Source organism: Rattus norvegicus, chromosome 19, assembly GCF_036323735.1.
Source record: "Rattus norvegicus strain BN/NHsdMcwi chromosome 19, GRCr8, whole genome shotgun sequence".
Classification (NCBI taxonomy): Eukaryota; Metazoa; Chordata; class Mammalia; order Rodentia; family Muridae; genus Rattus; species Rattus norvegicus.
Window position 1 is genome coordinate 72,261,883 of NC_086037.1, and position 23,310 is coordinate 72,285,192.

Below are 23,310 nucleotides of genomic sequence, written 5' to 3' on the forward strand. Positions count from 1 at the left end.
TCGTCTTGCTGTGTAAAGATACTATGTGTCGGCTCTTCTAGTTACTGCAAAGGGTTGTGCTAAGGCTTACATGGACATTGAGAGTTTTAACCAGGGCTGCCAAGTCATCAGTCAGGCTAGCAATTGGCGCTCTCTCTCTCTCTCTCTTTCTCTCTCTCTCTCTCTCTCTCTCTCTCTCTCTCTCTCTCTCTGTGTGTGTGTGTGTGTGTGTGTAAAACATTTGGCACTGTGATTGAAATGTGTGTTTTTAAAATTTGAAGATTGTTTTTTAAGGAGCTGCTCTTCTCAGCCGCAGTATTTCCTTAAGAATTTTCGTCACTGATTTAAATGTCTTCATTAGATTTTTTTAATGTTTATTATTTAATGTGTGCATGCATGTTGGGAGCACACATATCAACACCAGAGAACAACATAGAGGAGTCCTTTGCCCGTCCACCACGTGAGTTTCAAGCATCAAACCCAGGCTGTCCAGCTTGTCGTCAAGGCCTTCCTGCCGAGCCGTCCTGCCAGCCGTCTGTTTTGTTTCATTTTTATTTCGTTGCTTTAAACCTCAGCACATCGATCTTCAACTCTTAAAGGTTATTTATTTATTTGAGACATGGAGTCATATATTCTGGGTCAGCCTCGAGTTTGCCATAGACTGGAGATAAAAAAGGTCTCAAAGCAAGGAAAATTTGACATTTTGGAGTGAAAACCCACACTCTAAGTAAGGTGGTGAATATTTGTGTCTTGCTCTCTCCAAAAAACAATTGTAATACATATTTGTTTTTAATCTTTTCTCTCTCTCTCTCTCTCTCTCTCTCTCTCTCTCTCTCTCGTGTGTGTGTGTGTGTGTGTGTGTTTAAAGTTTTCATTTTTTCTTTTTAACAGAAAGGTTCTCACTACGTAGTTGGAATGAGTTTGGAATGCTGGGATACAGGTGTGTAGCACCACGCCTAGTGGTGAAACATTTTAAAGAACTTTCCCAGTTAAACTGAGTATCTAGATGATATTGATAGAAGACAGATTTGTTCACGTCACAGGATGCTTTCTGTTCAACTATCCCTGAATCATGGTACTTATCATTGGTGTTCATTGCAAACCCAGGGGTATGTTATTCTGGTCAGCTATCGAAAGGCGACCGTTGGCCACTGTTAACTCTACAGAAGCTTTTGTTTTATAGGATCCTGCAACTTAGTCCTGTCTGTGGAGAGTGTTTAAATTAGATTTTGTTGTTGTTGTTGTTGTTGTTGTTAGATTTTGTTTCCTAGATTGAAAAACCTTTAGCCAAACTAAAGCAGGGAGAGAGTTGCCCCCTTCCCCAGATAATAAAATTAGAGATGGAGAAGGGAGCCTTCCCATTGCCTCTCACGTCTTAATGTCCTCCTCTTCCCGGAATCCATGGATTCCCCGGAATGGAATATTGGAGACCATGCTACTATTGGGGCTGCTTTTCTTTCCCGCCTCTATCATCTCAGGACTCCAGTTCAGAGCTGTGGTAGACACAGCGCCAGTGTTTGATTAGCTCTGCCCCTGGTCCCCGTAGTCCCCTCTCCCACCCTCAGGTTCAGTCAGTACATTACACAGCAGGGTAAGGTCTGTGCATAGTTTTAGTAACTGGTGCCTTGATAAATTTATTCCCTTTCATGCTTTCTAGAAGCTAGTTTCTTTTCCTTCAGAAGTGTTAATTTTGCAAATATGAATCTTCCTTCCAATTCCCCTTCTCCCTTGCGTTGGTTCTCAGTCATCCTGATGCTGCAACCCTTTAACAGTTCCTCGCGTTGTGCCGACCCCAACTGTAAAGTCATTTCCGTTGCCACTTCCTAACTATAGTTTTGCTACTGTTATAAATCGTAATGCAAATATCTGATGTGCAGATGGTCTGAAGTGACCCCTGTGAAAGTCTCGGTTGACCCCCAAAGTGGTCGTGACCCCAAGTTGAGAAATGCTGCCCCACTGAAATTGTTTAAATGTCTGATTTTGTCCAAGTTATTTTTTAAAATCGGAATGATTACTATTTTCTTCCCTTGTGGGGAAACCTTCTTTCAGATACTGTCTCCAGTTCGAGCTGGTTTCTCCTTCCTTGAGCTGTTCCCTCACCTCCATCTAAGACTCTGTGGTACTATCCTTTGCTTTGAGTTTCTAGGGTTTTGCTGCACCGCAGTGATAAACAAGTGCCTAAAGAAAGGTCCACAGAGGATGAAGACCTTAGCTGTCTGAAAATATAGTCTTTACACATGCACACTTGACTTTCGGGCTTTCATTCATACGTTAGCTGTAATGGTAGCATATGATGTGAGGACGGATCCCCGTGGTCATCTCTGTACAGCCTTGTTTTGAGGGTGTCTGTACAGGATACAGCTTTGGACATAGGTAGTGTCTCCCTCTGTAGCCACAGTAAACTTGCCTGTTGTTCTCGGTTTTCTGCTTGGCAGCATCCCCCACCTCCTGCTAGCTTGCAGAAGCCTCCTGGCTTCTATGGGTAAGGAGCAGACTGGCTTTGACACTACGATCGATCGTGGTTTTCTTCTGTCTTCCACTAGCCCTGCATCTTCTAGTAGGGTCTGTTATGGTACTGTAGGCACACCTGCAAGCTTTGGAGGAGCTCGGGTCACAGCTGCCACAGTTCTTTTGATTGCTAACACACAGCATGTCATAACTGTGTATAGATTCATGATAAAACCACAGTTGTTGGCATTTACTTTCTCTTTGAAATATTTCCCTTACTAGTAATACACAGTGTTTTCTTCTTCCACCTGAGTGTGTGTGTGTGTGTGTGTGTGTGTGTGTGTGTGTGTGTGTGTGTGGTGTGTGTGTGTGTGTATATGTGTGTGTGGTGTGTGTGGTGTGTGTGTGTGCGGTGTGTGGTGTATGTGTGTGTGTGTGTGGTGTGCGTGTGGTGTGTGTGTGTGTATATGTGTGTGTGGTGTGTGTGGTGTGTGTGTGTGCGGTGTGTGGTGTGTGTGTGTGGTGTGTGTGTGTATATGTGTGTGTGTGGTGTGTGTGTGTGTGGTGTGTATGTGTGTGTGTGGTGTGTGTGTGGTGTCTGTGTGTATATGTGGGTGTGGTGTGTGTGTGGTGTGTGTGTGTGTGTGTTGGCGTTTTCTCATCCCCAGAAGCAATTCACGATGAAAATCTGTGTGTTCAGCAAAGCACAATAAACATCAGGTGCTATGCAAGTTTCCCAAGTGTGGATTTTCATGTAATCGAATGGGCAGTTTGTTTGTATTAAACCATTTTGCAAGGCATGCAGAAGGACGGATGAAGAACAGGAGGCAAGCTCACTGTTATTTAATAAGATGTATTAGGGACCAGAGAGATGGCTCAGTGCTTAAGAGCACTAGCTGCTCATGCAGGAAACTGGGGTTCAGTTCCCAGCATCCATGCAGATGCTCACAACCAACTGTAACTTTAATTCCAAGATACCTGATGCCTTCTTCTGGCCTCCATGGTAATGCATAAACTCATATAAGCATACACCCATACACATAAAGTAAAAAAGTTACAATTTTAGACGTGTCATATCGATATCTAATCACCCTAAAATCTAAAATATTCGTCAAGGTGTATGTATTTCCTGTATTAAGTTCTTGGGTTTTTTTTTTTTTTGTAAGATTTATTTTTTTATTATTTTAGTTATTTGCCTGTTTAAGTATTTCTGTAGGAGAATGTGCATGAATGAGTGTAGGTAGCCAGAAGTTTCATATCTCCTGTTTCTGGGATTACAGATGGTTGTTTAATTAGATGTCTATGCTGGGAGCCAAACGCAGGTCCTCTGAACAAGCAAGAAATGCACCTTACCATCTCCATAGCCCCTGGTTCTTGGTTTTGATAACAGATGTAAATTGCCCTTTTTGGCAGGTATAGTGTTCAAACACCATGCTAAACCGGGGTACAGGTCATCATAGTTGTGGACCATCTATTCCAGAGGGAATCATGTCTCTTCTGTTCCCAGCTTTCAGAAGACACAGAGACAGAGAAGTAGTCACCTCCCCTTTCTCAGCACCGCCCTCCAGTGTTTTAACACCTCAGCCTGAGATTTCAACCCCTACATTCTTAACTAAAATAGAGGGGTGAGAAACTGCATCCGGAAGGTCCTTACTAGTATCTAGCTTTAATTAGCGTTGATAGTCTTTAAATATTGATTGTATAATAGCTGGACTTAATTTTTTTATGGTTACAGTGGGATGCAGTATTTAGTTTTATGTGTACTTGTGTGTACGCGGCTTTTAAAACCTACAAGGCAAACCGAAATGGTGTAGTAACTGATGCTGACCCATGTAAAAGACGCTGAGCTGTGGTTGCCCCAGCTACTGAGCACAGCCTCATGTGAGGAAGTAACCCAAGCTAAATACCATACACAGGTCTCCAGAGCCCCTTCCATGCTTGGGGACCTGGGGCACCGACTGTAGGGAAATAACTCTGTAAATCGCCTCTTCCTGGTACGTCTCTGTAGTTGGGGCATCCTTTATGTGTCAGATTTCCTGTTGCCACGTAGGTGTTTCAGTGGGAGATACGTCTTGGTGACATTTCAGTGGCGCATAAACTATTAATAGATCTTAGAACAAAGTGTCTTTAACCCGCGAGATCATTTTTTTTCCCCCTTACATCTGGCTTATAAACAATCCTGCCACCTCTCCACCTTCCAGCTCCCAATGGAGAAGCATCATTTAGGGAGTTCGTGTTTACATTCAAAGTGCTGTTCTTAGGCAGGTTCAAGATGCTGTTAACCTTTGAGATGTATTATGTGCTGGTGCTTAAGAGAGATAGATGGTTAAGAAGTATATATTAGAGCCTCTCAAAGCGCAGGAGCATCAATCTTCAAGCAGCCAGCTCCTCAGTGCAGGGCGTGCAGGATGCATGGGTGTGTCGGCTACTCCTGGGATGCATGCTACAGCAGAGCAGAAGATGTGTGTGTGTGTGTGTGTGCGTGCGTGTGTGTGTGTGTGCATATTGTGAATTGCCCTGGTGCTGTTTTCATGTTGGTGCTACTTCCGGTTCCCCAAGAGGGGCTGCCTTGTAGGAGGAGTGAATCATGTACTCAGGTGACTTCATGTGAACCTTCTTCCCATTTTAACTTGTAAAATGAAGGTTAGAACAGGCGATTGGGCAGTGGAAGGGAAAAGGGGAACAAAAGGTTTTAGAGAAAGAGGGAGAGAAAGGAGGAGGAGGTGGAGTGAAGAGGAGGAGAGGCAGATGAAGAGAGGAGAAGAGGAGGTAGAAGGAAAATGGAGCTGAAGCACATGGCCTAGAGAAACCGCAAGTTATAAGGGATCTCATAGCTGGGAATAGAGTAGTGTAGGGCAGATCTGCCCAGTCTAGGCCGCAGCTTGTACTCATATTAGTTGAGTTGTGTTTTCCTTGCATGAGCTTATTTGGTTTGGAGATTTATCATTTTGTGTGTGTGTGTGTGTGTGTGTGTATGTGTGTGTGTGTGTGTGTGTGTCTGTGTGTGTCTGTGTGTGTGTGTGTGTGTATTATATATATATATATATATATATATATATGTATATTCACGAGCTAAGTTACATGGAAAAACAAAAGAGGAAATTTGCCAGCCATGGTCCCATGTATTTGTGATCCCACCACAGGCAAGGGAATTGAGAATTTAGCAGTGAAGCAAGTTTGAGGCCAGCCTAGAGTATGAGACCCCCCCTCCATCCCAAATAAAACAGAATGTTCTTCATCTTCTTCACTGACCCCTTTCCTAGTGCAGTTGGTTTAATGCATTCATAGCAAAACAAACAAATAAACAAAAGAATAGAAAGATAAATATAAAATTATATGTGTACCTCATTATTTTTATAAGCATAGGAGTAGATCAATTAAGCTATACCTAAGAGCTCCCTTTAGAGAACCCCAGAGATTGCTAGGGCTAGTTTTGCTTTGATTAACAAGATTTTACAGAGTCTGCTATTGTTGCCAGACAGTTCACTGAAGCTGAAATATACATGGTCCTCTGAACCATTGCATTTGGAAAATGAGTCTTTTGTAAGTTTGTTGATTTAGAACACCAATAACAATCATTCATGTTCATCACTATTCGGGAGGTCTCAACGAGTCAAGGGAGGGTTGATTAGCAAACTCTTTAATAGAAAAACATCAGTCAAGATGATCAGAAAAGGAGGACTTTCGGGTAGGTTGTATTTTACTTATTTATGCAAGCGACCACATTTATCCCACTTCGTCTTTTGGAATACAAACATACTGAACAATATCGGTGACACAATAGTGCATTTTCAAAGGTGGTGTGCAAGGATGAGGGCTATACACACAGATGTGTTTGTTTTCCCCCTTGCCTTAGGTTTTGCTGTGTGCCCCTATACAGATAAGAGTCTGTAACCAAGACTTCTATCCTGTGAGAGGCACAAGGAACTCAAGTTAGCTGCTTAGGGATGCGCTTTGAGAAGCCTCCCTGGAGAAAGGATTGTAGACTTGGAAGTTTTCCTACTAAGTTTTCATCCTGACAAGCTGAGTTAGTAGGTGATAGAGGGGAAGACTTTGCTATCCATGTCTTCAGTGTGGTGATCATGGTCTATTAGCACCCCAACTGTTTTGGTCATTGAAGCGTTTTAGGCTGTAAATGTAAATGCATTCACTTAACAAATATATCACAACATTGCAGCAATATAATTACTGCCTAAAACATACATTCAAAAAAGCGACACATAAATAACAAAATAAAGAAATTTGCATTAATTACAGTTCAGTTTTCTTTCCCTCTCCTGGGAGTCTCTGTTGACCTCCTGGGACATACCGACTCTTGAGACTCTTCCTCACTTGTTCAGGAAAGCATTTCTCTCTTAACCACCTAAGTGCCCCCAAACCCCGCGTTCCTGGACAAAAGACCTTTTAACGGGATCTTAGTGCTTCTCAGCTTCCTAACCCAGCATGCTTTTCTTTGTCATGCTGCTTCTAGGACGAGGAAGGCACAGAAGAAGACAGCAGCCGAGTGGAGCCGGTTGGACATGCTGATACTGGACTGGAGAATATGCCCAACTTTTCCCTCGAGTAAGTCCCATGGCTCTGCCTCATCTTTATTTTTTATTTATTTATTTATTTTTTTACTGTGTATGTGCGGCATCATTACTGCTGCAGATGTTCTAAAGCATATGGTGTGCAGAATGTTTGTGCTTAGGTAAAAGCTATGCCTGTACTGCTTCATGTTCACCCAGAACATCCTTCATGTGTGATGTCCTGTAAGCAGCGAGGCGTGGACGTTCATATGTGCCCTCCCAGGGTTCCATGCCTTTGCAAAAACTACTAAATTAGAATAACACAGTATTTGATTGAAGATGTCTGTCATGTTAACAGCTCTGTAAACGTTGTAACTGTTTTCGGATTGCTTTACCTGTCTGTATGTTGATCATCTGTTCAAGTTTGGGAAATAAGAAAGATATTTATCCTATTAATAATTAAAGTTAATGATGAAATATTTTAATATTAGAAATTAGTTAGATAACGTATGCACTGGTCACATACACACAAGCACGTGCATGTACACAATCGAGTTGAAGAAACAGGGTCCATGAAGATACTTGATGGCATGATGAATGTCATAGTGTAGAAGTCCAGAACATGATTTTAGCTTTCTGCTACTTCACAGTTTTAGAGCTCGGATATTAGCATACTTACAGCGAAGACTGCTCTCAGTGCCTCCCCCTGGTAGACTGGAGCAGGGAGAACAGTCTTACTGATCTCTTCTGTGACTTTTTGGTCTAAGTGTGGGGTAAAGACAGCACTATTAATGAGCTTAATTCAGTGTTCTCTTATTCTTCCGGATGCTGGGAACATTCACAGTGAGATTGAACAGGCTTTGATACAATGTATTTACAGATACAATCATCAGCATTTCTGATGTTTCTACTTAAGAGGTGTTTGGGGTGCCAGATACAATGTATTTACAGATACAATCACCACCATTTCTAATATTTTTATTTAAGAGGTGTTTGGGGTACCACATTTTTTTTCAAAGAGAGAAAGCAAGCTAAAATAAATCCATTAAAATAATGTTCTTCCTAATTGAGATGCAAATGCTTAAATAGTAGTAGCGATTTAGAAATGTGATTTTTATATAGCAGGAAAATGACATACATAATGTTACTTTAGTAAACATTTTAGCTGTGTGGACAAATATGTCCGTTCCTTTAGAGAAAGGCCTCCCTTTATAGCCTAGGCTGGTCTCAAAGATACAGCCATCTCTTTCTTCAGCTTCCTGAATTCTGAGATTATAGGCATAAACCACCATACCAGACTTTTAATTTAACTAGGATATGTAATTAACCTATATACATGATTCTGCTTTGTTGGCTATCTCTATTGTTAACTGCACTTATTCTCTATATAAGTGAGATATTCATAGTGTATATGCTATCATCAACCACTTATATAAGAAATATATTTCAAAATTTGGCATTTTTTTTTACATAAAAACTACATTGTGATTCCTGTCAGACCCAACAGTAACAACTTACTGTTTTCCAAATTGATTATGATAGATATTTAATTGACATTCTATTTCAAAATATAGATTAATATACATGCAGCTCTCTGAACATGTGTGTAATGTTAAAAAAGTCTGCAAGGGGAGCAAAACCTCTCATGTAGTTTAGAAATGTACCTTCTCCATATTATCATTTTCATTGATCTCGAGGCAGCGCCAACAGTAAAGATCACGGAAGTGGCTTTGGTAATGTCAACTACCAACCACCACATTAAGTTCAGTAGCTCAGAAGCAGCTAGCTTCGTGCTAGTTCGTGGAATGTGTTTCATAGCTTTAAAGATCAGCTGCAAACAGAAGAAGCATTTGGTCTTGGTGGGTCCACTGGACCGAGAGAACACGCTTCATAAACCACCCTCACAGTTCTCTGCAGCTAAGGACATGGAGACTGGATCATCATACTGAGCCGTGAGGTCACTAGCAGTCTCCTCTGGACGGTCAACCTGTAGGAGCAAGCGCTGTGTGGCCTTACTGGGTTACTGGAAGGATGAAGTGACATGCACTGGAGCACGGTGTAAATTGCCATCTGCCCTGCGTGCACCATGCCTGCATTTAGCTAACCTTAGAGTTCACAAGTTAGCTATTGGGGTGGAGAGTGTCCAGTGATGTCAAGGTGCTTGATCTCCAAAGCATGAAGTCATATTGCTCAGAACAGAAAGGACCTTCCATGCCCCTTTTAAAGTAGCCATCTCTGACGACCGCTCTCTCCGTGCCATCAGACTAGCATTCAGGTGGGTGGACTTTGGCGTTGCCTCCATCACCACGCTTGCATTCTCGAGTGTGTACGTGCGCGCCTGTCGCCTGTCCGTCCAAAATTTTTGTTTTGTTCTTTTTTGTTGTTGTGTGTCTGTTTTTGGTTTTGTTGTGTTTCTGTTTGGGTTTGTTGACAGTCCATGTTCATGCTCCCTCATTCATCATTGTCTCACAGTGATATGGTAAAGCTCGTACAAGTCCCCAACGATGGAGGGCCCCTGGGAATCCATGTAGTGCCTTTCAGTGCTCGAGGCGGCAGGTAACGTATCTTGCAGGTTTTTTATTGTCGTAATGTCCACTGTTTTCTGTGTTGACCTCTCACATGCGTAATGGAAGGGTTTTCACCAGGGTCGGCTGCTTGCTTTCGTTATAAATATGTCAGCAGAATACACACAGCCTGACCGGGGAAGTTTCTATGTACAAGAAAGACCCATAGGTTCAGATTATATTAACCAGCTCACCATTTAGCACATCTTGGTACTTGTGGACTCTGTTGCAAAGTGACAACCATGCCTCGATTTACAACCCCCCCACCCCCCGAGAGCTACAGTAATTATCTGAAAAAAGAATCATACGATAAAAATTAGCTGGATATCTTAGGTGGGAATTTGTTTGAAATTTGTACTTATTAGCTCATTTCTGCAATTATGTCAGACACTGATGGGTTTTTAAAAAATTCCTTAGAAAGCTCTGCGAGTTGATTTTAATCTCCAAATGCTCACTGTACCAGATACGGTGCTGTTATTTTCAACCTCAGTACTACAAAGAATGTGATTTGGTAAAGGCTACAAATGTTAAATAAGCAGTCTTGATTCTCCCTGCTGCCCCCAACCATGAAGTAAAGATTATTTGGGGGACTTTAATATATTCAAATAGTGTTGTTTTTCTTTTATATAGTTAATTAACTAATTAATATAATGATTAATTATTATGAATAATTTATTTTTAACTGTTAGAAATTATACTTATATGTTATAGGTTATTAAAGATGTTATAGGTTTATATATAAATTATTGTAAGTAAAATTATATAGTATATATGATTAGTCTTTGTCTTAATGCTTGATGGGTGGGTACCTGGGCCAGGTAGGGTGCTTTCTATTCATGTGTGATATCCCTCTCCTTGTTCAGTTTGTGATGAGCTGGTGAAACATGTTTATGCTTTGTTTTTGAACCCCTTAACCAACTTTTATTGTTCTCACTCTATTCTTTTAATAGTATTTCAGCATTTTTTTTTCCTCCTTGGTAGGAAAAAATTGTCAAGTATCCTTATACCAGTATCAGAGAATGAAGGAGTAGGAGCCTACCCTGTGACTAGGAATGCAAGGCAACAACAGGAAATAAGAATAGGCAAGAAGGGCCATAACTGGTGACCAAAACGCAGACCAGTGGCTGAGAACCTGGAACACACAGTAGGAAACACCCTTGGCACAGGAGACCTGTGACCAAGAACTCAGAGCTGAGAACATTCGTTAGTTACGAAAGCCCAGGACGGTCATTTTGAATTGAGGCTAGAGACTGAGGATCTGAATGCAAAACAGTGAGATCCCAGGCCAGTGACAGAGAGCCAGCCACAATGTGCTAAAACTGTTATCCGGTGTGTTCTAGAAGGCAGAGCATGAAGTAGCATAGAGCCAGACATATGTTATAATTCTAAATCTTTGACCGGTTGTAGTGCTTTCCTACTAGTCATGAGGACTGCAAAGTTCAGATTTATGTTTTCCTTTGGTTAAAAAAAAAAAAAACAACAACATAGATTGTGGATCAACTTGAAGCTGAAAGTTGAGTTTATTAATATTCTTTTGAAATACCATAAATGCAGTACCTTGTAGATCAGTATAAAATTTACCCTGAATTTTGAGTGGGATTTTTATTCATTCCCTTTTTCCTTTTTTCTCTTTTATTTTTATCTTAAACTCTGGGAAGACATTAAAAAAATCTTCAAAGAACTTTCAGTTAAGTAATTATTTTCAAAGGTACCTTGCCTTTATTTCCTTTTAAAGATATTATTTAGGATTATCTCAAACGAAGCTTGAGAAAGTTTAAAATAAAAAAAAAAATCGCTGGGTCATAGCTTCCCGGGGGCCGCTGTGTCTGAAACTGCTTGTGAGCCGTAATTCATCGCAAGCAAGATGACTGCGTACGTGCCAGCATTCTACCAGCATTTGTATTGCGGAAGTGTTACTTTCTGTCTTGCGTTACACATTTCCCACCTCACTGTGAGAAGACATCAGGACAAAATAAACAGATGACAAGCCTAAAGCAAAAGGAGAAAACAGAAATAAACCTGCCAGTAGGATGAGTTCAGAAAAATGTTGCAAAGCCCACCACAGTTGGTGGTTGCCATGGTGTTGAGTTTGGATGCACGGAACCCAATCAAGTAAACAAACAAATTCTTCTGCAGAACTCACAAATCTAGAGCTGAGTCATTTTTTTAATTCCTTCCAGTTTGACTCTTGATGAGGAGAATTACGGAACAAAGACCTGGATCTAGGAACAGCAGACCCATCATTAGTCATTGCTGGTTATCGCCAGCTTTCTGGTGGTGACAGGATAGAAGGGCTTGGTTTTCATTCTACTTGTGTGCAGGCTCTACAGTCTTCTAAATGAACCTGATGCTGCCAGCTCTTTGGGCTTGGGTGGCATTGGGAGAGACGGATGTAGTAGTTCAGGCCCAAGGGTCCCATCTTCAGGAGTGTAGATTCCAGGAATGCTTGAAATTGGTCCTTTCTGTTCCCTCAGACATCCTGAGGGGCCCTCACCTTGCAATGAGAATGGTGAGTGCCGGGAAACAAAGATCAGTGGAACGCCACATTTCGCCATCAGAAACCCTGTGAGACATTCATCACTGTATGATGAGGGTAGCAGGCATCCCAAACGAGATGAACAGACACCATTTTTTTTTCTCCAGGGATTCGCTATAGTCAGATGGTGGGTGATCTGGGAGCTGGTAAAGAAGCGGTGTCTGGATTTGGAAACTGAGTCTGACTGTGGGTGGAGGATGATTTTAAACGTGATGGCAGCTCTGGGATCTCAGGGAGATTAAGCAGTCAAGCTGAAAGTAATATGTGATGTAGCAGGCAAGGGGAAATCACATGTTCTTTAGTGGAAACACGGCAGTACATGCATGTACATTGAAATCTCTGAGAATAGTTTGCATGGAAATTTCACTTGGCCTCCTGGCCTCTCAAATTCAGGGACTTAACTAATTGAATGACTGCCCCAGAATGCTTATTTTTATAGAGATGATATATACGTGTAAACTTTGCTTTCCTATTTAGAGTTTCAGTCTAATTCAGCATGTGAATTATGCATAGAGGATGGACATTCCTAGGCTGCTTCAGACGTCCTATGTAGTGAAGGGAAACAGTAATTTAAAATGCGAGAGAGCTTTGGGTTGGAGAGAGCTTTACAGCTTCTCTGCAGTGACAGCTTCATTTCTGACCTTGCGAGGCCTGCTCTTTAGAACGCTATTTTTTGTGGTGGTTGAGCGTTGGGCCTTCAGCAGCAGCATTAAGGATGGCTCATCTTCCAACTCTACCTTGGATGACTGACTCTAGACGAGACAGAGACATGGTAGAAAAGTCCACAGGGTCACCTTCTCCGGGATGCTGTGTGTCTTAAGTGTCTTTATGGGAACTTAACAAAAGTGGCGAGCGTACCCAGTCTCATTATTTTCAAACACTTTCTCTTTACATCTGTTATCTCCTTTCCCTTCTCACATGACAAACAGCTTTATTAAGTCACAAATGCAAATACCTTCAAGACATTTATAACGAGTAACTATGACATCGTTTGACAGAATTTGGCTATTTTATCGGTTCTTTTTAGTTCTAAGAACTATTCAGAGCTATTAGTTCAAAATCCTTGGTGAAATGAAACTGCGGACCAACGGTGATGGCAGACGTGGGGAGGATCTTAAACTCATGTCCAACCTGGGCTTTGTGATGGGAACCTGTCACACAAAATTAAAAATAAAAGAATAGTAATGGTAACCCTGACCATGGGATTATTTGACAGATTTTCAGAGACTTTCCAATGATATAGAAATAGGATTATAGTATAAATCCATACAAAACAAGATACAAAATCATTGACCAAACTTACGAAATTGTCATATTTTTATGTCCTTTGATGGACTTGAGAAATGTGTATTAAAAGGTACCATCCACACGCTATAGGGATTCAAAAGACGTGAGACCACTGAATGTCGGTGGCCATGCAAGGCCCCTGAAAGTTCTATATGCTTGACCCATTCCTTGAAGGAATCAAGGGATTTGTCCTGGAGATGTTGTTTTGGAAAGGTAGTGATTCCTAGAGGGCATTCCGTAGGTGCTCACACAAGAGTGAACAACTGGTTGGGAGACGGAGAGTCAGTCATCTGAACCGCGGTGTGTCAGAAGATGCTACTGCAAAGCCTGACGTGGGCTCCACAGTCTATCTTTGTAATACATCTTCCGACTCCTTCCCAGTGAACCCAAGTGTGTGTAACACACACCCATAGCATCCATAGTATAGAATAGCCTGGTTTCGGGGTCTTTTTTCATTCATTACTTCATGCTACCCTTTTATTTTGAGGGGGAGGGGTTTGAGACAGGCTTTCTCTGTGTAGCCTTGGCTGTCCTGGAACTTGCTCTGTAGACCAGGTTGTCCTCAAACTCACAAGAGGCCAGACAAAACTCTGCTTCCTGATTGCTGGGACTAGACATGTGCCACCACCAACTAAATTTTCTTATGCAACTTATAGGCAGTTATTGGGTAATTTTATTTAAGGAGTCTTTTGGGGGGTATTATAATTTTATGTTATTTTGAAATATAAGGCCTTGAAGTGGTTTCTAAAGGTGGAATCTATTGGTTCTACTGCTAGAGTTAAAGAAATCACGGATCAAATATACACCACAAAAGTGGCTGTTTGTGCTGTGGTGTGAAAGCATTTGTTAATAAAATAGAACCAGGAGCCGGAAAGGTGGCTCAGCAAGGAAAGTTGTCGACTGCCAACCTGAAAACCTGTGTTCATGTGAGCTGGAGCCCACATGTTGGAAAAAGAGACCTGGCTCCACGGGGTTGCCCTCTGACCCCCACAACGCCATGCACATATATGTAAACCCACATAGAAACAAAATGTCACAGCAATTTCTCTTCTGGATAACTTCCTGGAGAGATGGCTCGGTGCTTAAGAGCACCTGCCCCTCTTGCAGAGTCAAGCATTCTGTTCTCTGCACCCATGACAGCCGGTCCACAACTCCACCTCTAGGGAACCTGACATCCTCATGCTGGCAGAGTGTGGCTCATGGCCTGAATGGGCCTACAGTTGACCATATGTTATACATAAATTGCTTCTGTTGCTGCTTCCTGCTTCTTTTACAAACCTATGTTTTCTTATTTACTCACTGTATAATAGGGAAGCCTCTCTTTTTGCTCTGTGAATTATTTCTAACAAATACACACTCCTGCTTCTTAGAAATTTTGGGGAAGGGGGTAAAAAGTAAATCAAATATATTTGCTTATCATCTGATTGGCAAAATGTACTTCCAAAATTCTCCTTCATGTCTGATATTTAATCAGAATACTTAGGAAAGATTCCAATCTATGTGGGTGTGACTGGGGTCCTGGTAAGATAGGGTTTTGGCATGGAGGGGGAAGTCTGTGGGCGTTGGAGTGTTCTAGCTTCCTGCTGCTGGCTTCCATTGGCAGGTAGCCTACTTATTAATTACTTCTTGCTTTTTACGTACACATCTGTGCTGGTTTGACTGAGAATGACCCTAGAGGCTCATATGTTTGAATACTTGATCCCCAGCTGTCAAAACTGCTTGGTAAGGATCAGGAAATGTGACTTTATCTGAAGATACGTGTTGCTTCAAAACACACTATTCATTCTCTCTCTCTCTCTCTCTCTCTCTCTCTCTCTCTCTCTCTCTCTCTCTCTCTCTCCCCCTCCCTCCCCCCCCCCCCGCCTTGTGTTTGTGTCTTAAGGTGTAAGCTCTCAGTTACTAGAATAGCATCATGCCTGCATGCCTACTAGCATGTTATTTATGGTCACAGACTCAAATAAACTCTGTCTTCTATAAGTTGCCTTGGCTGTGGTGTCTCATCCCAGCAGTAGGACAGTGACTAAGGCATTGTCCATCATTTGATTTTTCTCAGTAACTGCATTTATTCCATATTTCTTTTCAAACATTCAGTGAAATATTTAACTGACTTTTGGACACATATACTGAATAATTTCCTCAAATCTAAACTATTCCTCTGGACAAGGGAGTAGAAAGTTGGGTAAATGCTTACCCTGCAAACAGGAGGGCCTGAGTTGAATCCTCAGGCCTCATGCAAAAAACAAGCCAGGTGTGGTGAGGTAAGCTTGCAGTCCCAGTGTTGTGGAAGCGGGGGCAGGATCCTAGGACTTCACTGACCATCTGAACCAACTTTGCAAGTTCTAAGCCAGTAAGAGGGCTTGCCTCAAAATGATGGACATTGCCTGAAGAATCTATACATACACATATATGTATACATACATATATACACATATGAATAACAGGCATGTAACTTTAGAAAGTTACATACTAACCCATTTAAATATCCCAGCGAAGTCTGAGCTTGGCTCTTCCTTCTGCTAAGGTTTACATAGCTATGTTTATGCTATCTATGCCCCCTTCACTGTTCCTTTTCCTCTGTAGAGCATCCAAAGCAAATGTTCGATTTACGTCCTCAATATGTGCCTCCTGTTTTTGTATTCAATCTCCCAGTCTATTACTGATTGGCTTGTCCACATACTGTCTATCTGTCTGTTACTGGACTGAGGGCTTATTAGGAGCTTGCCCAGATATCTGGGTTGAATATGACTCTGTCCTTTTTACAGTTTTAGAAAAATTGTGGTTTTTTTTTAAAGCAGCAGAATAATGTTTAATTTCTTCTTTAATTTGAAGAAACTCCCCATCTCTATTTACGTTTTGTCCACTTTACCCAACCATTACACCTACCTATTTATTTTGTTTGTGGCTGTGCTGGACATCCCTCCTAGGCCATCAGACTTGCTGGCAAGCTCTCTTCCGGAGTCTTTGTAAGAATCCTTTTTTAATTAAAACCTTTTCTTTGTAAACGTCTCCGCACGTGATATGTATTACATAAGAACACTTTTATACTTGTACGTTTAACAAGTTCTCCATTCTTCGAGGATTGTTATTTTAACTAAAATGCCTATAAACTTTAAGCGTTCCTTCTGTGGCTGCAGTTCTGAGTCATGTATAATTCCCACGTGTACCCCTTGGGTAACTGACAGCGTCTTTTTGCCAGGACCCCCCCATTCATACCCTTACTGTCATGCTTGTGTTGCATCAGGATTTGGTAAGATAAACCATAATCATTCCCCCATTGAACTGGATGCTCTGGGAGTGGAGATTATCAAAGCAGAACTTAAAACTTCCTCAGCCAATTTAAATGTCAATAAAACATTTGTTACTTATTTTCGGTTTTATCATTGGTTATAATTTATACTTAGAATTAAAATGTTAACATGTGCAACTGAGTTTGTTTGAATTAAGTGTATAATTAGGCTAATGAACCTTGTAAAAATGTAGTGGTGAATCCTTAATATAATCTGAGCAGTTAAATTTCTAATTATGCAACCAAAATCACACACAGAGATGCAGCCCCCGGCAGCTTGCTCTCTGTGCTGCTGCCTCCTCCTGTTCCCGAGAGAGACTGATCAGCAACGGTGCAAGAAGGGCTTAAGGAAAGACGGATATGTAGTTGAGATTTGTCCTCGGTGGACACAATATTTTCTTACTGCTCGCCCTTCCCTCTCTCCCTTCCTTCCTTCTTTCTCTACCCAATTCCTCCTCCTTCTCCCCTTCCTTACCCTGAGAAGGAAAAAAAAAAGCATTGTTGTGAACAGTAGGAGAAGAGTAGGTTTGAGAAATATGTTAGCCTAACGAGAAAAGAAAATCTCATTCGTTGGAAAGCCTGCGACTGATTTAAGATCTGCCTGAAGTTCACACGGCAGGGAGAGCACAGGCGTGTTTCCACCTGACCCTGCAGTGCAGTCATTTCTTCATAAACCTCTCCAGCCTCACTCATAAAGCACTGGGTCTCTCCTCAACCACGTGACTTGGTGCAGCCAGCATGGGTAGCTCTGATTCTTGAACCACCCCTAAGAGCTGGCCCTTCTTTTCTCCCATAGCTCCTGATGGGTTGCTGTTGCCCCTTCGAATCTCTGGCAGTTGCTCCCAAGAAGGAAAGCATACCCTGAACCATGACAGCCCATAGCCCTGAGACCCATAATGCTCTAATAAAGCAACATGATCTATCTATCTATCTATCTATCTATCTATCTATCTATCTATCCATCCATCCATCCATCCATCCATCCATCTATCTATCTATCTATCTATCTATCTATCTATCTATTGCTTTGGAATAAACTCTGGATGATGAGTTTAGTTTACGAGACATATTCCTAGCCAGGTGGTGGATGACACACACCATTGATGCCAACACTCAGGAGGCAGAGGCAGATGGATCTCTGAGTTTGAGGCTAGCCTGGGCTAAACAGTAAAACTCTGTCACAGAAAAACAGACAAAACACAGAGAGAGATAACCAGAGACATAGACAGAGACAGAGAGACTGACCAACCTAGGGTGTGCTGCTTTTCTGAGAGAGCTGGTGGTCAGTAGCGTACAGATGGGTCTCGTCAGTCACCCAACTGCTTCCGGGTCATTGAGAGTGCCCGGCCCTTCAGCTTCCTGTGGATTGGTCAGAGCGCCTTTCCGTTCTTCCGAGACCGTAGGCCTTTTCTCAGAAGGTGGATTTTGGATCTTTCACCGCGTTCCTTTCCTGCTCATTTTCATTCCACGGAGCCAATGAGAGGCATTTGCAGATTGTAGCACTTGACCTTTCCATCAGTTCATTCTCTGGAGATAATGATCCTAGCATTGTGGAGAAGCCAATTCAATCGTCTTAGTCCAGGCGGTTCCTGACTCCCTGGCACCACGTGTCACTCTATCTCCCAGGGTGTAGCCTCCTGCCCGTTATCCAGCATTACTGTTATCTGGAGTGGCCGCTGAAGCTCCGGTCGCCATACTGCCTATGTCCCGCCTTTCTCTTCTGTCAGTCATTTGTTTATGATTCGTAACACCCCCACCACCTTCAGCAGGGTTTCTCTAAGTAACAGGTCCTGAAACTCGCTTTATAGATCAGGCTGGTGTAGAACTCTCAAGTGCTGGGATTAAAGGCATATGCCACCATGCCCAGTAACTTGCAATATTTTATCATACATTAGCATTACTAATGCAGTTGGCCACACAGAAGGACAATTTAGAAAGACACTCTTCAGTGACGTTTCATGATCAACTCTGCAGTTTTTTTCTTCAGATCATTGTCTTGGAATGACCGTCTAGAAAAGCTCTCGAGCCCTCTTTCACAAGTTGCATGCTTAGCCGGGTGAGGTCTGGCATGGTCCTTCAAACTCTGCTTATAGAATTTAGCTGCTTCTCTGGTACAAAGTACTAAAGTCTTCCCCATTCCTTCTAGAATCAACATGGTCAGGTTCTTCTTGACCGCTGCCCTCTCTCTGGTACCAACTTTCGAGTTACTTTTCCATTGCTGTGATAAATAGGATCAGAAGTGACTCATGCTCAAAAGTTTATTTTGACTTCATTATTTTAAGAGTTTATTTTATGGACTAACTAAGAACCCATCATGGTGGGAGGCATGGCTGGAGGCTGCTGGAGCGAGAGGCTGAGAGATGGCACTTACAGCTGCAAAGACGAGGCAGAGCGATGAACTGGAAGTGGGGCAAAGCTGTAAGCCCTCAAAGCCTGCCCCTCAGTGCTCTTCCTCCAGCTAGGTTGCACCTCCTATGGGTTTTACAACACTCCACAAATGCACTAACAACTGGGGACCATGCATTCAGCTACCTGAGCCGGTAGGGGCATTTTCATTCAAGCCCCCACACGAATATTAATAATTTTGACTTTTTACTTTGTCTCCTTGTCCACGAAGTTCATTTTGCGTTCTTTCTTAAAGTGTGAATACCAATGCAGATGAGAGAAATGCTAAATGGTGTTCCTTGAACCGCTTTCCTGCTTTGGTTTTTTTTTCCCCCTTTGATTAAGAGTGTGATGGCAGCAGATCACTTAGTTAAGGAAGAGACTCACCAAGTTTTGAAATTCCAATTTTTAGACCTATTGCTCAATGCGTAAAGGGAAAAGTCTCTCTGTCTCTCTGTCTCTGTCTTTCTCTCTGTGTGTGTGTGTCTCTGTCTCTGTCTGTCTCTCTTTCTTTCTCTCTCTCTCTCTCTTTCTCTCTCTTTCTGTGTGTGTGTGTCTTTCTGTCTCCCTCTCTCTTTCTCTCTCTGTCTCTCTGTTTCTGTCTCTGTCTCTGTCTTCCTCTCTGTCTTCCTCTCTCTCTCTCTCTCTCTCTCTCTTTCTCTCTCTCTTTCTGTGTGTGTCTTTCTGTCTCCCTCTCTCTTTCTCTCTGTCTCTCTGTCTTCCTCTGTCTTCCCCCCTCTCTCTCTGTGTGTGTGTGTCTCTCTGTCTCTCTCTCTCTGTGTCTCTCTCTATCTCTCTCTTTCTGTCGCTCTCTCCTTCTCTCTCTCTCTCTCTGACCCTCTAAAGACTTTGCTGTTATCCTTCAAACCCTGAGCAGCGAGGGTTTGTGCTGTGCTCCTCCCGACCTGTGCTGTGAAACACAGGGGTTGATTCCAGCAGCATGTCATCTGAACGGAAGCAGCATCCCGCCAAAGCCGTTCATTAGACCATACCCATTCAGACTGTGATGCCTAAGCAGCTGGAAACAGAGTTATTACACACTTAGTCTCAGAAGGATGATACTGACAAGTCAGAAAAAGATTTCCGGTGATTATCGAAAGGGTCAATTTGTACACATCATTGAGACTCCTGTGGTTTCTCCCAGTGTTACTTGAGAGCTCTAGTCCGTCCCCTTTTAAGGGAGTTGGTGAACGTGCACACTAGAGCTAAAGCATGCAGAGGGAATGTTCCCCTTGTAACTGCTCACGTTCTTGATGTTCCAGAACACTGGGGTTGTTAGTGAAGCGGTTGGAGAAAGGTGGGAAGGCTGAACAAGAAAACCTTTTCCACGAGAATGACTGCATTGTGAGGATTAACGATGGAGATCTTCGAAACAGAAGATTTGAGCAGTAAGTGCACCCCCCCCCGTGATGATGGCCGTCCCCTCCCCCACCCCACCCCCGTGATGATGGCCGTCCTCTCCCCCAGTGGTGATGGAGTTCCTTCAGCTGAGGTACTCTGACGCATTACTGAGTACTGCGAGTACTGCACCATAGGAGATCGTTTAATGCAGATATCTAGTTCTCTATCCAGAATCAAACCAAACTTCATGTAACCACACCCACCGATCTATATCTAGAGCGCCCTGTAACCATGGGAGCGCCTCCTCCCCCGATTGTTATGAGTTCAATGTTACACTGCTTTCAGGAAGTCCAGCCGTGTCCTTCATGGCTTAAATAAGGAGAAAGGCTTCCCTGAGTCATAATACTGTGTCTTCCTTGAGCATTCTTTATCCTGACTGAAGCTCTTATCCAAATGAAAATAACGATTAAACATTTTAGAATTGGTAGGTGTGGCTAGCACTCTTGCTTGGTTGACAGACCTGGGCCAACATGAGTGGTAGCTGCCTTTCCGTGGGTCTCAGGGCTCCGTAACAGGTAGGATCCCAGATTCATGGCTGGGGGGATTGGGAGTGAGGATTGGTGCATCCCTAGGTTCTGTTTGCAGGACTTAGTGTTTGTCAGATTTCTGCAAACAGAGAAATTTATCCTCTATCTCCATAAGTATACTATAAAGTATGTCTTTAGAAATTCTACAACCCCTTAGTAAGGAAATGCTTTGTGCCTTTTTTAGTTATGTGGCATAACTCTGTGCAGGTATATCCAGCCTTCGATATTGTGATATGTTGATGCCATCTATAAATGTGTTGGACTTGGCTCATAGCTGTCCTAAGATGTATATGGCCCATGGGCTGCTGGTTGGAAACACCTGCAAGAAAGAAAGCTATGTTTGATTTCTCTCAGTATTGAACTAGAACCCATATGTCAGCACTTATCATTCTTGATGATTTACAGTGTGGGCTCTGTATTTTATCTACAGTCGTAGATAGGTTTATCATTTTTATTTACAGAACAAGAAACTTGTATTTTGGGGAATCCGCCCTGCTTTTATCAGGACTTGCGACGTGGCTCGTGAACGTTTCCAACAGTCTGTTGATTCTTTTTGCTTAATTAGTATACTTAATCAAGCTCATGTTATCTTCTGCTCTGCTGGCCTTCATTCGCTAATCTTCCACTCTTTGTCACATCCAGAGCACAGCATATGTTCCGCCAAGCCATGCGTGCGCGAGTCATTTGGTTCCACGTGGTCCCTGCAGCGAACAAGGAGCAGTATGAACAGCTCTCCCAACGAGAGATGAACAACTATTCCCCTGGCCGCTTCAGCCCCGACAGCCACTGTGTGGCCAACAGGAGTGTGGCCAACAATGCGCCTCAGGCGTTGCCCAGAGCACCCAGACTGAGCCAGCCACCTGAGCAGCTGGATGCTCACCCCCGACTACCTCATAGTGCTCATGCCTCAACCAAACCGCCCACAGCCCCAGCCTTGGCTCCACCGAATGTGCTTAGTACCAGTGTCGGCAGTGTGTACAACACGAAGAGAGTAGGCAAGAGGCTCAACATTCAGCTTAAAAAAGGTACAGTGCGTCTATTGTCAGGTGGTGTTTCTTTAAAAAGACAGGCAACTACTCAAAGAGGGTACCTTGGGCACTCAGGTGGGGTAGGTGTGCCCTGTTCTTATCTTTGTCTACTAAGTATTTAGTGCTCAGAATAAAGCCCAAGGCTGTGTGTTTCCTTGCACTGCACTCTACCCTACTCAGTGACTATAGAGAAGGATTTGGTAATAAAGTGCCTGCCACATATGCATGAGGACCTGAGTTCATATTCCCAGCATTTACATAAAAGCCAAGCACATTGGGGGTTGGGGCAGGTAGCTTTCTTCATGACTAGCCCCAGTCTAGACAAATTAACAAACTCCAGGTTCAATAAAAGTCGGTCTCAAAACGTAAGTCAGAGAACATTTGAGGAAGACACCATACTCTAACCTCTGGTCCACACACACACACACACACACACACACACACACACACACACACACCACTCATCACACATCACACAGATACATATGCACTTGCCTACATGTATGCATACAAATGCAGAAGAAATATAATTAAAACATAAAGGTTCAGAAGAAGTTACAACACATGTTTACAAGAATCAGCTATTCTTCCTAAGGTAGCATCTTTTAAACTAAAAGTGGGTTGCAGGTTTTCCTTTGATGTCTAGAATAATAATGGAGGTCAGACTGTCCCGATCGGTCACCATGCCAAGACATTGTGTTAAGCGGGATGTTAGAGGTCCCTGTAGCCTTCACATGTCATGGAAAGGGGCACCTATGTTTGAGGCTGTCTTATTCATGTAGTTGTGTGCTGTTTCTTCTTTAGAGTACAACTTCATTTCCTTGAAGGCAACAGATAATGGTGACCGGTGTTGTTAAGTCTTCCCCACTTTTGTTGATTTATTTAGGTAGCTTCTTCCTGTAGACAGCAGATCCAGGCACAAGGGGAACGTGGTGTATCTGTGCACATGGGAACATGCTTACAGTTGGTCTTCTCCATTATGCAGAGTGACAGCCGCGCTTGACCTTCAGATGGTCAATGGCATTCTCTCAAGGACAAGATACATTTGGCTTACTGTGTGTCCTTTCAGCTGAACATTCCAAAACCATGCCTTTCAAATTATGGCTTTATGTAAAAAGAAAATGCCTTTCGGAGCTCAGCCAGCTCCAGCAGTGGCTGGAGAACCATCCGGAATGACTTACCTGCGCTTGGCAGCTGTGGACAGCAAACCCTTGCCGGTGTGTCTTTCACATCGTAGCATTCAGTTCATTCTCTTTTCCACTGGGGTAGCATTGGAAATGCTGTGCACCTGCTGCCTTCTTCCTAGAACAATCCTTTCACTGAACTTTGAGGCACAGCTTCTGATGGTTGGCTTTTGAGTC

General features: G+C 42.7%; 1 protein-coding gene across 20 annotated transcripts in view; it reads left to right on the forward strand.

Moving 5' to 3' along the window:
• The window catches only part of Pard3 (par-3 family cell polarity regulator), a 549,854-nt gene that overhangs the window by 284,463 nt on the left and 242,081 nt on the right, over positions 1–23,310 (forward strand). For 17 of the 20 annotated variants that reach the window (XM_017601371.3, XM_006255836.2, XM_017601370.3 and 14 more), the window contains 4 exons: positions 6,899–6,990; positions 9,408–9,491; positions 20,256–20,381; positions 21,564–21,946. In XM_017601371.3, coding sequence (XP_017456860.2) covers positions 6,899–6,990; positions 9,408–9,491; positions 20,256–20,381; positions 21,564–21,946 — 685 coding nt within the window. The remainder of the gene's footprint in view (positions 1–6,898; positions 6,991–9,407; positions 9,492–20,255; positions 20,382–21,563; positions 21,947–23,310) is intronic. The other 3 variants (XM_039098025.2, XM_063278312.1, XM_039098027.2) reach the window with 1 other exon arrangement.